Consider the following 15,511-nt stretch of genomic DNA (forward strand, 5'->3'; position numbering starts at 1 on the left):
ATGACATTTTAGGTGAAATGTTCAAATTAAAACTATGAATTATTACACTGATATTATTACACTTCCAACCATACTCAAACAGGCCTTACTTCTGCCGGAACCCTGTATTTGCTTAATAAACAGCACCTGTCTAAAGAGGTGTGTGGTTACCCTAGAAACACCTGCCCCTCATGTTTCCTGTTTTATGTGAACTGAAAGATCATTTGAAATAAAATCTGAAATTAACATGTATTGAAGCTGGTCAACCTCAGGTAACATCTTGGTCACAGGATAAAGTTCAAATTCTTAATATGGTATGTGGGGTCTGTTATGATGAGACCTATCTCTTACCTCTCCCGCCTTGGTTCCCACCATTTTTCATTTCATTTTGCACCTAGCTGCCTTCTACTCCTTAACATGTTCTCTTTCTTGACCCTTTACCCATACCCCTCCGCTTCTTTCTGGCTAATTCCTACAGATTTCAGCATGAACATCCAAGAAGCCTCTCCCAGATTGGACTAGATGTCCCCATACATATTTCCACAATAACCTTTGCCCACTTCCCTTATAATATCACTATAATTACATTATCACACTGTTTCATAATTACTTGTCTATCTCCTGCATAGATTATAAAATCCTTTGGAGCAGTGTCCATGCTCTCTTGTCCACCATTCTATTCCCAGGACCTGGTACATATTAGATACTAAAACTGTCCTGCCAGTGGCTATCTTTTCTTCTTTTAAAGCTACAACTAATTTTCAATATAGGAGTGATTTTTCTTATAAAAGCAACTGTTATCTAACTCATGTTTTGAACCTTCTACACAGTCATAAGACTTATCAGTTTCAAATTACATTCTGAGTCCCAAGGTCAAGACTGCAGAATTTAAAAAATATTAACTCTCTTTTTTAATAAGAAGCTGTGCACCTTTTATTTGCAAAACTGTTTGAAAATGCTTTTTTCCTTCTGCTTGTTTTTTAGGTTTTATATCATTTTACCAGCATTCATATTTATTTTGGACTTAATAAATTCTCCAGTTGTTTTTTTAATTAGTTGTGCAAAAGTCTTGAGCCTTTTTTGTCAATCTGAAAGGAGCCCACAATGAAATATTAAAAGTATAGATCTTTTTCTCTTTTTTTTCCGTTTCCCAATATATATAAATCATTTTGTTTATTTTCTTTTCCTTGTTTCAAGTTCCATTTAAGAGTGATTTTGGTGATCTCATATATCATGTTTTCTTTTTTATCCTCTATCTCTGTCATATCACTCCCAGTTATAAGTGCTTAACTTCTCCAACTTCATTCATGACTTCATGAGTCATGTAAACATGGCATCTAAATTTTGTCTCCTCTGGTAATGATTCATAATGGCCAAAGGGTCTCCTGCCTAGTCTAGGGGTATTTTATTCTAATCTGTTCATCCCTTTTCTTCTTGGTCTGGATTCGTAGTAGATCCAAGTTACTTTCTCATACCCTCTTGTTCCTTTACCTACACACAAAACACTTAGATCATTGCTGTAGTTCTACTACTAATTCACGCTGATGTGGAAAATTATACAACTGTGCACATTGCCAGTGCCATGAGTTTATGGACACCATCAGTTCACTGAATCATTTTTTTTCTTGACTTGAATCAGCTACTTGTTCCATTTCCCTCATAATTTCTCTGAATCTTTATCACCCTCCTTTAAGTCACTTATTTTCATCCTTACTTCTCATTCTTAGCAGAATACCTTACCTCCTACTTTATCAACAAAAGCTAGGCCAAAGGTGAGATCTTCTACTTCCCACCTCTTAATCTAATCTATAATCCTGACCATTCCCAACTCCTTTCCTCCCATATTAGAAAATAAGGTACTGCCTTATTTAACGCCATTCTCTGCACCTGTGCCTTTTATCTTGGAGCAGCTGATTGTGAAGTGGTTAAAAGCATAAGCTTTAGAATCAGTCACAAAGACTTTAGATTGAATCCTGATTCTGACACTATATACTGTAAATGGCCTGACTTCTATAAGCCTCAACTTTCTAAGAAATGAGAATAATCAAACCTACCTGTCTGGTTTTTCTGATCTAATGACATTAGAGTTCCTGGAATGTAGTAAATAGTCAATAAAGGATAACTGCTGCTAATAATGATAAATTAGTAATATCATCAACTCATCCTCCAGTGGCCCATCAGTTCCTTCTCATGTTTGTTTACTCTCTTAATCTATGCTTTCTTCCTCTTGGCCTATAAACTTTCCCTTTATCCCACATTCTTCTCTAGGGTACTCTTATGTTTTCTTTCTCTCATTCTTAGCTCTCCCTAGGGTAATTTCTACTTATGGTCTCTGTTGCCTTACCCCCAGCCCAATAGTCTGGTTCCTGCCTCTACCTCACTATTCCAACTGCTCTCCTTAAGGTCAGCACTGAACTCCAAGTTACCAAATCTTGAATATTTTTCAGTCCTGTTTCATTTAACACCCCTTTAAACTCTAGTCCAAGGGTGTCAAACTCATTTTCGTGGTGGGGGGGCCACATCAGCCTCACAGTTGCCTTCAAAGGGCCAAATGTAATTTTAAAACTGTATAAATGTAACTACTCCTTCACTGGTGGCAAGGAGCTCGGTGTTGCTGCCAGGTAGAAATAAGGTGCCCAGCTGGATAAAACAAGGTGGAGGGCCTGATTCAGCCCACGAGCTTTGTGTTTGCCACCTGTGCTCTAGTCTCTAGTCTATTCCCTTGGTTTCAGGATACCACACTCTTCTAGTGTCTATTATTTGTTGGACCATTCCTTCTCTTTCTCCTTCCTGGTCTCTTTCTACTCCTATCCTCTAGTGTTTTCTTCTTAGCATATTGCTCTTCTCACGCTACATACTATTCCTGAATAATTTCACAAACTTTGATGGTTTCACCTATTAGGTGTATCTCAGCTGTACCTTCACAGTATTTTGTGTTGAGCTGGATGGCCCTTGGAGCACTTAGCATTTCTAAAAGTAAATTCATCATCTTCCCATCCCCCACCCCCATTCCCAAACCTTTTCTTTCTCCAATATTCTTTGTATAAATTGGGTGCCTCATTCATCCTTGATTTCTCCTTGCTGATTTTACCTTCTAAGCACTACTTTAATCTGTTGCCTTCTTTCCATCAATGTCTAAATTCAGGCCTTTATCATCTCTCATCTGGGCTAATGCAGCAAATTCCTATAATGTTTCTCTTTCTACAATGTTGTTTCTTTCAAATACGTTTCCCAGGTAGCCACCCTGGTGCTCCATATAAAAAAAACCCAGCCATGTCTTTTCCCCATTTAAACGATTACAGGTTCCTTAGGGCGGCCTTCAGGACTCTCAGTCATTGGTCCTCTTATCCTCCTCTCTAACTTCATTTTTAACCACTTCTGTCTTTGAATTTTACCTTCCAGCAGTACCAAACCATGTGTAGTTCCCAGTATATACCATACTATTAAGAACTCTGTGCCTTTAATCATGCTCTTTGCTCTCTAGAAAGAAAGCCCTGTCCTACCTCCACCACCTGTTTTTTACCTGCCTAATCCTTTTTCATCCTTTAACAGAATGTTATTTTAATATTTTAGGAGTGATGGAAACCTTTTAGTGTTTGATGAATACCCTAGAACCTCTCTCTGGAAAAATGCATATAATCCCCAAATTTGCATATATCAGGTTTTAAACCCAAATTAAAACTTCCTTCAGCCTAAAGTATTATTTTCTCCAGAAAATCTGTTCTAACCCACTACAGCTTGGTTTGGTCTCCCTTTTTCATATTCCTTTATAATATCAACTGCATATTTTGTTCATTGAATGTCCCACATTATATTAAAAAAATTTTTTGTGTTTTTATCATTGTACTCTGAGCTCCTTGAGGGTGATGACTATCTTACTCATCTTTGCATCCCCAGCTCCTAGCACAGCACATATAAATTATTATAAAAAACATTAAGGTTGAAAGAAGCTGAAGAACAAATCAACTTCTACTTGTGGGCAATTTATTCATTTAACAAACATTTATGGAGAGCCTGCTATGCACTAGGAATCATGCTGGGTACTGAGGATACAAAGATTAGCAAGACAAACTAGATCCTTGTCCTCATATAACTTAGAATCTGATATCTACAAAAACTATGTGTGTATGTATGTAAATATTTTTTACTATTTGCAATAAAAGTTAGTATGCTTCCACCTCTTTCCACCTCCCTTGTCAGTTACTCTCCTCTATCACTAACTTTTTTTTGACTTTCAGTTCTAGTATTTCTGTTTAAATATCCTTTACACCATAACTTTATACACTTAAATGTCCTTTTACATCTATTAATTGACACCAGTTTTGATATCTGTTGGACTCAGGTTATAAAACGTAAGTTAATCAGGCCTTGACTGGTGTAATTCAGTTGGTTGGAATGTCGTCCCGTAGACCAAAAAGTCGCAGCTTCAATTCCCAGTCAGGGGATGTACCCAGGTTGTGGGTTTGATGCCTGGTCAGGGTATACACAAGAAGGCAAGCAGTTGATGTTTCTCTCTCACATCAGTGCCTGCCTCTCTCTCTCTCTCTGTCTCTCTCTCTCTCTCACTGTCTCTCTCAAACGGTAAAAAAAAAAAATGACTCGGGTGAGGGTTAAAAGTGTTCAGTACATTTAAGCTACTTTATATCTTCTTTTCCCCTCTATTCATTCAGGCATGTATTAGTTATATTATTTCTAAATTGTCAGGGCTTACTTTTGCATATTTCTAAAGCTGTTTAAGATGCGGCTCTACATTTAAAAATATTTAACCCTTGCCCCTAGTCTTTTTTCCTAGTCATTTTGTACTTGGCTGAAATTTCCTATAATTTCTTTTTTTTTTCCTACTCCACTTTGCCCTATTCAAACTTTGTACCTCAGTGTTCCTGAGTAAAAGCAAGAATATTAACAGCAACATTTATTCTGTACTTACTGTGAGGCTGGCACATTTATTTTTTTCTTCTTTTTTTATTTAACTTACACAGTTTATCATAAATAAGTATTTGGTTTTTTGGTTTATTTCTCCCATCACCCTTCCTTCCTCCCCTTTGGCAACCATTAGTTTGTTCTCTGTATCTATTAGGTCTGTTTCTGTTGTGTTTTGTTTGTTTTGTTTTGTTTAGATCTCATGTGTAAGTGAAATTATATGGTATTTGCCTTTCTACCTGACTTTTTTTTTGTTTCTTTTTTTAATATATTTTATTGATTATGCTATTACAATTGTCCCATTTCCCCCTTCACTCCCCTCCACCCTGTACACTCTCTTCCACCCACATCCCCCGCCTTTAGTCATGTCCATGTGTTGTACTTATAAGTTCTTTAGCTTCTACATTTCCCATACTATTCTTGCCCTCCTCTTGTCTGTTCTCTACCTACCATCTATGCTACTTATTCTCTGTTCCTTTTCCCCCTCTCTCTTCCCACTCCCCTGTTGCTACCCCTCCATGTAATCTCCATTTCTGTGGTTCTGTTCCTGTTCTAGTTGTTTGCTTAGTTTGTTTTTGTTTTTGTTTTAGGTGTGGTTGTTAATGATTATGAGTTTGCTGTCATTTTACTATACATGTGTTTTATCTTCTTTTTCTTAGATAAGTCCCTTTAACATTTCATATAATAAGGGCTAGGTGATGATGAACTCATTTAACTTGACCTTATCTGAGAAGCACTTTATCTGCCCTTCCATTCTAAATGAAAGCTTTGCTGGATAGAGTAATCTGGGATGTAGGTCCTTGCCTTTCATGACTTGGCATACTTCTTTCCAGCCCCTTCTTGCCTGCAAGGTCTCTTTTGAGAAATCAGCTGACAGTGTGATGGGAACTCCTTTGTAGGTTACTGTCTCCTTATCCCTTGCTGCTTCTAGGATTCTCTCCTTCATTTTTACCTTGGCTAATGTAATTATGATGTGCCTTGGTGTGTTTCTTCTTGGGTCCAACTTCTTTGGGACTCTCTCAGCTTCCTGGATTTCCTGGAAGTCTATTTCCTTTGCCAGAATGGGGAAGTTCCCCTTTATTATTTGTTCAAATAACTTTCCCCTTGTTGCTCTACCTCTTCCCCTTCTGGTACCCCTATAATTCGAATGTTGGAACGTTTAAAGATGTCCTGGAGCTTCCTAAGCTTCTCCTCATTTTTTTTGAATTCTTATTTCTCCATTCTTTCCTGTTTGGTTGTTTTTTTCTTCCTTCTTGTCCACTCTATTGTTTTGAGTCGCAGTTTCCTTCCCATTACTATTGGTTCTCTATGTATTTTCCTTCATCTCTTTTATGGTAACCTGCATTTTTTCATCTAATTTGCGCCCAAAATTAACCAATTCTGTGAGCTTCCTGTTCACCAGTGTTTTGAACTGTGCATCTGATAGATTGGCTATCTCTTGGTCACTTAAAATGATGAGACCTGGGCATTGATCTCTTCTTCTGTTTGAGACATGTCTCTCTCTCTCTCTCTCTCTCTTTTTTTTTTTTTTTTTTTTTTTTGGCCTGGTCACTCCTTTTACGGTGAGGGGCGGAGCCTTAGGCGTTCACCGGGGCTGGGCACCCCAGTCGCTAGATTGTGAGGTTGTATGTGCAGGCGGGGTCGAGAGGGAACAATGGCGGTAGCTCGGTTTTCCGTGGGATCTCAGTCCCTTCTCTGGGATCCTGGGTTGCGCGCTCTGCCCTGGTCCACAGTCGCCACCTCACTGGGTCCGCCAGCTGCTGCTTGCGTACTCAGGGTCCACCCGCTGCGATCTTGCGTGCCCCAGATGCCTTACGTGCTCCCGGTTGCCTTATGCGCCCAATTCTCCCTGTTCTCCTCGTCTCGACCCGCGCCCGGCTGCTCCTCTCTGCCCCTCTTACCAGTCTGGATGAACGGGTCTACTTCAACTTCTTGGCTGTCCGACTTCCATTCAGATAAATTCTCTGTCAGTTCTGGGTGTTATTTTGCCTCTAAATTGTTGTTCTAATCCTGGTTGTGCGTGTAGGTACGGTGCGTCCACCTATGCCTCCATCTTGGCCGGAAGACTGACTTTTTTTACTTAGCATAATACCCTCTAGGTTTATCTATGTTGTTGCAAATGGCAAGATTTTATTCTTTTTATTGCCAAATAATATTCCATTGTGTATGTGTATGATGTGTCTTCTTTATCCATTTATCTATCAATGGATACCTAGGTTACTTTCATATTTTGTTTATTACTAGTAATGCTGCAACAAATGTAGAGGTGCATGTATCTTTTAGAATTAAGGTTTTTGTTTTCTTTGGGTAAATGCCAAGAAGTGAAATTGCTGGGTTATATGGCAGCTCTATTTTTAACTTTTTGAGGAATCTCCATACTGTTTTCCATAGTGGCTGCACCAATTTACAGTCCCACCAACTTTCCCCATATCCTCACCAGCACTTGTTTATTAATAATAGCCATTCTGACAGGTATGAGATGATATCTCCTTGTGGTTTTAATTTGTATTTCTCTGATGATTAGTGTCATTGAGCATCTTTTCATATGTCTGTTAGCCATCTGTATGTTACCTTGGGAGAAATGTCTATTCAGATCCTTTGCCCATTTTTTTATTTGGATTGTTTGGGTTTTTTGGTATTAAATTGTATGAGTTCTTTGTATAGTTTGGATATTAACCCTTTGTTGGCTGTATCATTAGCAAGTATCCCATTCAGTAGTTTGTTTTTTCATTTGTTGATATTGCCTTCACTGTGCAAAAACTTTTTACTTTGGTATTTCAATGTTTTGTTGGGAGTTTTTATCATAAAAGGGATTGAATTAAAATGTATGTATTTAAATTAGACATTAAAAATGTGTGGAAGTGCTTTGATAAAGGAAATAAAGGTTGAATGGGGATTGTATAAAAAGGGTGACTAATCCTTATTTGGGAAGTCAGAGAAGGCCTACCAGAGGTATGTTAAGAACAGCAGGATAAGTAGGGAGGGGACTGGACAGAAGTTCCTGTTAGAGGACAACATCTGCAAAGGTCTTGATATGAAACAATGTTGTGTAAAAAAAAACAAAGGAAGATCCGTGTGACTGAAAATAAGAGTTTTGTGGATAGGAGGGACCCAGCAGGAGGAGGAAGAGTCTATGCTAAAATGTTCTCAAGAGTTTACACTTGCTCCTCAAGAAATGCATAAAGATTTTTAGTCTTCAATAATGTTCCTAGCCAATATAAGATAACATGAGTTCTCCTGGCTGGTGTGGCTCAGTGGACTGAGTGCCGGACTGCCAAGCAATGGGTTGTCATTTGGATTCCCAGTCAGGGCACATGCCTGGGTTGTGGGCCATGTCCCCAGTAGGGGGCACTTGAGAGGCAACCAACATTGATGTTTCTCTCCCTCTCTTTCTCTCTCCCTTCCCCTCTCTCTAAAAATAAATTAATTAAATCGTTAAAAAGAAAAGAAAAAGAAAAGATGAGTTGTGCCAGCATGGTTATATGTGTATATAAAGAAGGTCCTATTTACTAGTAAAAACAAACAAGCTTTAGAACACTAAACAGAGCTGTCATGAGCCTACCATATCTGATGCCAGTTTGAACCAAAACCAACAAAGTGGTATCATGCAGTCTCTTGGTTTTACACTGATATGGAAACCACTCTACATGGATTAGGCAGGATGGTAGAGAAGCTAAGAAAGCCCCATGAAGGAAAACACATAAATACCACACTTTCTACTGCTTTCCTTTTTTTTAAGCTTAACTTCTTTTCCATGAAGTTGTTTTGTTTTGTTTTGTTTTGCTTTTAAATACTTACAAGGAGGGATCATCTATAAGAAAGCAAGTTTGACTGACTTCTTTTTTATTTGCTAGCTTCTCTGGCTCATAAAATGATTATAATTAAGATTACAGGGAAAACCTTTAATTTCTGTCTAACTTAAAACATGTTCTAAAATATGGATAATTTCAAAAATTGAAGAGTGTTTCAATATCTACTCCCAATGTTGAGGACTTGAATAAACAGGCCTTATATGAATTGACCTCATCTTTAATGTCTGAAATAAACTATCTAATTAACAGATCTTTTATCATAAAATACTCTGTATATGACATTTATCAAAAGATTACGTATATTGACTTTATATCTTCTTTCTCCTTCAGGTCCTTTTCTTTGGATTTGGGTGGCTTTTCTTCATGCACCAACTGTTTAAGGACTATGAGGTAAGAAGAGATCATTCTGATGATACTAATACTGTATGAATTTGAATCATTTTAAAATGGGGCAAAAAGAATACCTCCTTTGAAGAAAGGTCACTTCCAAGATAGGAAGCTTTTATCAAAACAAATCCTATATAATTCTTGGAGAATATTATTAGGCTTAGCTGATTTTTTTTTTAAAGCAAGTCATATATATAGCCAAGAAGCCAGGAACAAAAATTGTCATGCATAGTTACATCACTATGCACACCAATAGCAAATAGTTATTCTTTGAGAGAGAATTTAATGTCTCCTAAATGTTTCTGTTCATTTTGCTTTATAATGACCAATCTTACATCTTAAATTAATACCAAACTCCTAAAGCTGGTCTGGTTCTTAACTTAAGCCTTGACTTCAAAAAAATGCCATCCCGGACTGGGCTTTTCCTAGTTAATCATCCTTATTTAGTAAAAGTCAATGGTTTAGACTACTTTGGGGTCATTTCTAGGATGTGCTGCATCAGTCCTCCTTAGTGAGATTGGGCTGTTGCCAGAAAGAGCCCAGGATGCTAGAGCTTCTGTTCAACTCAATAATATAAGACCTCCCAGGGAGGTTCCAGACAGAACTAGTCCAAGATTTGCAGAGTACTGAAGAAACTCTTTTAGTTCTAACCTATATACACATAAATCTGTCATTTTTATTGTCACTGAGCATCAGGAATTCTAAGTGCTACTTATGACCCTGTCACTTTATTATCTTGTTATCTTGTGCCTTAAATTCTCCATCCACAAGAGGATGATAGTAATAGTGACCCATGATTCAGAAGCACTACTTTCTTTTTAATTTTGATTTTATCTTTATTAAATTTATTGGGCTACACCCTGGCTGGCGTAGCTCAGTGGATTGAGCGCGGGCTGTGAACCAAAGCATCGCAGGTTCGATTCCCAGTCAGGGCACATGCCTGGGTTGCAGGCCATGACCCCCAACAACCGCACATTGATGTTTCTCTCTCTCTCTCTCTTTCTCCCTCCATTCCCTCTCTGAAAATAAATAAATAAAATCTTAAAAATAATTTATTGGGTTACATTGGTTAATAAGATTTTATAGGTTTCAAGTGTACATTTCTATAACACCTCATCTGTATATGGTATTGTGTGTTCACCACCCCAAGTCAAGTGCCCTTCTGTGTTGCGACTGTTTAAGGCTGGACAGGTTCACACAAGATTCCAGAAGACAGAAGAAAATCCATGGAGCTCTTAGGATGTCTGACATGCCTTTACTCAAGGATGGGGCAATCTACACACATCACAAGCCACATGTTGTGCCAGCAGGGAGTCCTAACTCCCTTATATACTACACATACACAAAGCTGAGAGGGAGCCAAAATATTGTATTCTGCACATGTGGGCCCACCCAAAGCTATGGGAATACTTCTTGTCAGGCCCATTCTCAAGGCTATGAGAATGCTGCTTATCTTAGTTGCCCACACATCTGGGTGAGGGAGCCTGACTAACTCCGTTTACCCTACAATTCACCTCTTCAGGGTTCTTTACCGTACAATCTACGCCAGGGTGCCTCCTGTGAAGGTCCCTTGGTGAGGAAGGCAGAGCGCTGCACCCAGCTGCTGTAGCAACAGTACAAGTTGCAGCAGCACACAGCCAGAACACAGGCAACAAGGTCACCCCTAGGAACAGTGGCTGGTCCAATTCCCTGGACAAATAAGGCCACCCATGTGAGTCACACACCCAGAGGACCCCAGTGGGAACTGCAGCCCATGCATCAGTCCATGCCTCCCAGGCATGCTTTAGAGTCCAAGTCTGACCGAGACCTATTGGAGTCCAGCCCACTTGGGCTTGTCCTTTGAGGTTCTCAACACAGAAGACAGGCTGGCCCAGCCAACCCCACAGTCCCAGCCGTGAGCCAACCCAAGCCACTCTTTGGCCGGGGCAGGACATACCGTTGCTTTGCCACAGCTCAGATGCTGGTCCAGGTCACATTCCACAAGGAATGTGCACTGTTCCACTGTTTCTGTAACATTCCAATTTGAAACAGAAGCTGGAGAGATGTGCTATGGGAGCCCAGCAGAGGTGCTCAGGGGATTTCATTGCAAACCCAACACACTGATTGGTTAGCCACTGAGGCATAGATATATACCTAATCCACTAAGGTATTACTTTGCACCCTAAGGGTGAAAAGGAAGAGCAGTTATAGTCATCACCAGTGGCAAATCACAACCTTCAGGCAACATACAATCAAGTTTCTGGTCAGCCAGTAAGACAGTGGTTAACAGATGGGGCCTTCCTGGGCACAAGTACCCAATTACCCAGGCCACTATTTGCAAGCTTCTCCCCACCCCTTGTTTCCAAGGAGCAACAAGAACCACCAAACACATGTGGGGGCTTTTATTCCCTACAGCCACATCCAAGTGACTGTCTGCCGTTGCTTCAGGCTCTTAAGGTGCAGGCAAGAGAACATTTCCTTGTTTTCCCATGCCTTGTTTCAGCAAGGCATCCTAAGTCTGCACCTACAGCTGAATTAGAGCAGCAGTCCAGTGGAGTAAGGCTTCCACCAGAGCTGGGCCCCTGTCAGACTCCTCATTTAGAGTCTAGAGGACAGTCCATAAGCATCACTTCCAGCCCCCCAGCGTAGGGGTGGCAGCCATGGCTCGCAGGCCCTGCTTTAAGAGACCATTGTACTGTTCAGTCATTCCAGCAGCTTGGGGGTGATAAGCTACATGGAACTTCCAGTCAACCTGCAGGTCTCAGGCCCACTGTTGTACCAAGACCCCAGTAAAATGTATCCTCTGATCATTTTCAATGACCAAGGATCGCCTATAACCAATGCATAAACACTCCAAAGCAGTGATTACTGCTTTCTGATCCAGGTGCCATGCAGGGTAAGCCGCTAAAAGTCCAGTAGCCATGTCTACACATGTGACTGCATATTTATACCCCTCTGAACTAAGTAGGGGCCCAATTACATCAACCTGCCCTGTAGTTCCACAGGCTTTTGGGGATGCTCTTATGAGCAGATAGCACAAGTCTCACAAGTTTCCTATACCTCTGCTAAGGTGACAGGTAATCCCCAAGTTTTTTATAATAGACCACATGGTCTTCTGTCTAGCATTTAAGAGGCAGTGGTTTAGCCACTGGGCCACTTCTCTTCCTGATGGGCTGACAGGCACCATTTCCAGCCATCACACCTTGGCTAGCATATCAGCCTCATCATTCCCAGGGGAAGAAAGGGGTGCATGCCCAGTCACATGATATACAATGATTTGCTCCTGGTAGCCTAATTCCCATAGGTCTTGCCATAAGGCCTGCCCCTGTGATGGCCTATGCATAACCATACATTTATTTGCATGCCATGTAGAGATCCTTAAGGTCAGTCCCTGGTACACCGCCCAACTATCTGTGCAAATAGTCACGGAGGTGCTTCATTGACAGTCATGAGCCACACAGCTTACAGTTCTGTCTACTGCTACTCTGACCTACTCCAGTGTCTAACCAGATTGTGTCTGTTTAACTGCCATAACCCTTCATGAGGATGGCAACTGAACTGGGGGATAGTCAGCATATCCCCGCAAAGATCTTCAACAGGTCCCAGGAAGGGGCCCAGGATATACTCAGGAGGGGAGGTCTCCTAAATAGTTTACTCACAGGGAGGAGGGCAGCAAACACCCGACACCCAGAGAAAGCTGCACCACCTTCACCTTCATCCGTCCCCTGTAGATGGGTTCTTTGGCCCTCCCCCATTAAAATGTCCAAAGGATATTTCTTCCGTCTTCTCAGGAGATTAACACAGCCATATGGTCTTCCAGACACACAGGACCAACTTCTCAGGGCACACCCCCAGGTTTTTTCTTCGCTGCCGCCTTCTTTTAGGGCCTTGGGAAACGTCGTTCAGCTTGCAACCACATCGGGTCATTCTTTAACTATCAAACAGAGGCAGTTCAAGACACCGTACCTCCCAGCTGCTGCTGCTTTTCCTCTGGCCACCTCCACAACTACCTTCTGCTCTGTTCAGCACACTATGAGCAGAGCTTTCCAGACACCAGTGCCACCAATGCCAGAGCACCCAACCTGGGCCACAGTCCTCTGACTCAGTTCTCTCCGCAACTGTGTTCCATGTCTTCGTGGGGTGGGGGAAAGGAAGGGGTACGGAAGCAGGAACAGACCCAGGCTTCTGTTCCCTCAAGGAGCTCTCAGAACTTCACTGTCATGCATAGTGCAGTTTCTGTCTCAGCTCACAAAGCTGAAAGAAACACCCAGCCCATGGCCACCCACGCTCTCAGCTTCTCTAGGGTCTCCGCTACGAGCTGCAGGGCCTTCTGTGCCACTAATAGACCAGTTCTGGGGTGAAAGCCCACACTACCAGGTGGAGACTCACCACCAGATACCACATACCAGTGACCAGCCACCCTTCCAGACCACTCTTCAAGGGGGTCGACAGCTCCTCCACACTGCAACTAATCCTGCCAAGGGCACCAATTGTGTTGCAACAGTTTAAGGCTGGACAGGTTCTCAAAATTCCAACAGGCGGAAGAAACTTCATGGGGCTGTGGGAATGCCTGACATACCTTTATTCAAGGGTGGGGCAATCCATGCACACCACAAGCTGCATGTCACACCGGCAGGGAGTCCCAACTCCCATATATATTAAGTGCACACAAAGCTGGCAGGGAGCCAAAATATTGTATAATGTGACTCTGCACATGCAGGCCCACTCAAGGTTATGGGAGCGCTACTTATGGGGCCCATTTTCAAGGGTATGAGATTTCTGCTTATCTTAGTTGCCCAGACATATGGGTGAAGGAGCCTGACTGACTCTGATTACTCTACACCTTCCATCACCATTTATCCCTTCTTTACCCTCTTCTACATACTCTCAACTCCCTTTTCCTCTGGTAATCATATTGTCTGTATCTATCAGGGATTGTTGAGAGAGAGAGAGAGAGAGAGAGAGAGAGAGAGAGAGAGAGAATGAATATGTGTGTGTGTTTGGGTTTTTTTTGTTTTGTTTTGCTTAATTCCTTTACCTGTTTCACCCAGCCCCTCAACCCCTCTCCTCTCTGACAGCTGTCAGTCTGTTCTCTGTATCTATGAGTCTGTTTCTTGTTTGTTTGTTTGTTTGTTTGTTTTGTTCATTGGATTCCACATATAAGTGAAATGGTATGGTGTTGGTCTTTCTCTGACTGACTTATTACTTAGCATAATACCCTGTAGGTCCATCCATGCTGTCACAAAAGGTAATATTTCCTTCTTTTTATAGCTGAGTAGTATTCCATCATGTAAATGTATCACATTTTTTAAACTACTCAACTGCTCATCAGTAGATGACTAGGTTATTCATATTTGGGCTGCTTCCAGATCTTGGTTATTGTAAATAGTGCTGCTGAACATGGGGTTACATATATTCTTTCAAGTTAGTGTTGCAGGTTTCTTCAGATATATTCCAAGAAGTGGGATCTCTGCCACTCTGTCAAAAGAAAGTTCCATTTTTAATTTTTTGTGGAAACTCCATAACATTTTCCACAGTGACTGCACCAGTCTGCATTCCTCTTACTATTATAATCTATCTCTTTAGCTCCAAGCAAGTGACTTTTATGGCCTTCTTTCCAATGGCTTGGGAATTCCTTCAAAATAAGTTTTCTGACTTATTATCAGAAGATCATCAATTCAGCATTTGAAATAAGAGAATGACTATTGGTCTCTCTTTGGCTTTTAACAGGTGCGTCAGTATGTTGTACAGGTGATCTTCTCTGTGACTTTTGCATTTTCTTGCACCATGTTTGAGCTCATCATCTTTGAAATCTTAGGAGTATTGAATAGCAGGTGAGTAAGGGTACTAATTACCTCTCCTCTTAAAGAGACCTGTGTAACTTTCTTTGCAATAGAAGACTTTCTTGGATCCCATAGCTGAAAAACTTTACCATGTGATTAGTTGAGTTTCAGTACTATAATAACAGCACCAAATATGGGTCCCAGTTACCTAGTAACAAGTTTGACAAAGATTGTGAAAAGGCAGGAAAAAAATGCCTGACCATTAGCTCTGAAATACTAATTAAGATTGAGTATCTAAGACCCTAGGTCCTACCTAAGATTCACTCCTAGAAGTTTTATTTTCTCAATCTATTGTCTGAATGAATTCCAGTAATGACCCTCCACATAGTTCTGCTGATTGAATAATCTCCACCTAAAAAGGTCAGAATTCCTCAAAGTTAAGGGCGTTTTTGAAGGCTGAACACCAGTTCTTGCTAACATCATAGCCCTACTATGTAACAGAAATATGGGCCTTGATTGTGTATTACATCTATGCATTGACAACATTCAGAATCTAGGGTGTGTTTTTTTTCCATTTTGTTTTATTGTTATTCAAGTATGGTTGTCTTCATCTTCCTCCTACCACTGTCCCCCACCCCATCCACCCCCATC

At 40.9% G+C, this 15,511-nt stretch overlaps 1 protein-coding gene across 2 annotated transcripts in view; it reads left to right on the forward strand.

The window, feature by feature from the left end:
- Positions 1 to 15,511, forward strand: part of LOC114488724 (Golgi pH regulator) — a 65,910-nt gene that overhangs the window by 9,894 nt on the left and 40,505 nt on the right. For both annotated transcript variants that reach the window (XM_028502474.2, XM_028502473.2), the window contains exons 2-3: positions 9,042 to 9,101; positions 14,808 to 14,911. In XM_028502474.2, the coding sequence (XP_028358275.1) occupies positions 9,042 to 9,101; positions 14,808 to 14,911 (164 nt within the window). The remainder of the gene's footprint in view (positions 1 to 9,041; positions 9,102 to 14,807; positions 14,912 to 15,511) is intronic.

This window comes from Phyllostomus discolor, chromosome 14 (assembly GCF_004126475.2).
Source record: "Phyllostomus discolor isolate MPI-MPIP mPhyDis1 chromosome 14, mPhyDis1.pri.v3, whole genome shotgun sequence".
Lineage (NCBI taxonomy): Eukaryota > Metazoa > Chordata > Mammalia > Chiroptera > Phyllostomidae > Phyllostomus > Phyllostomus discolor.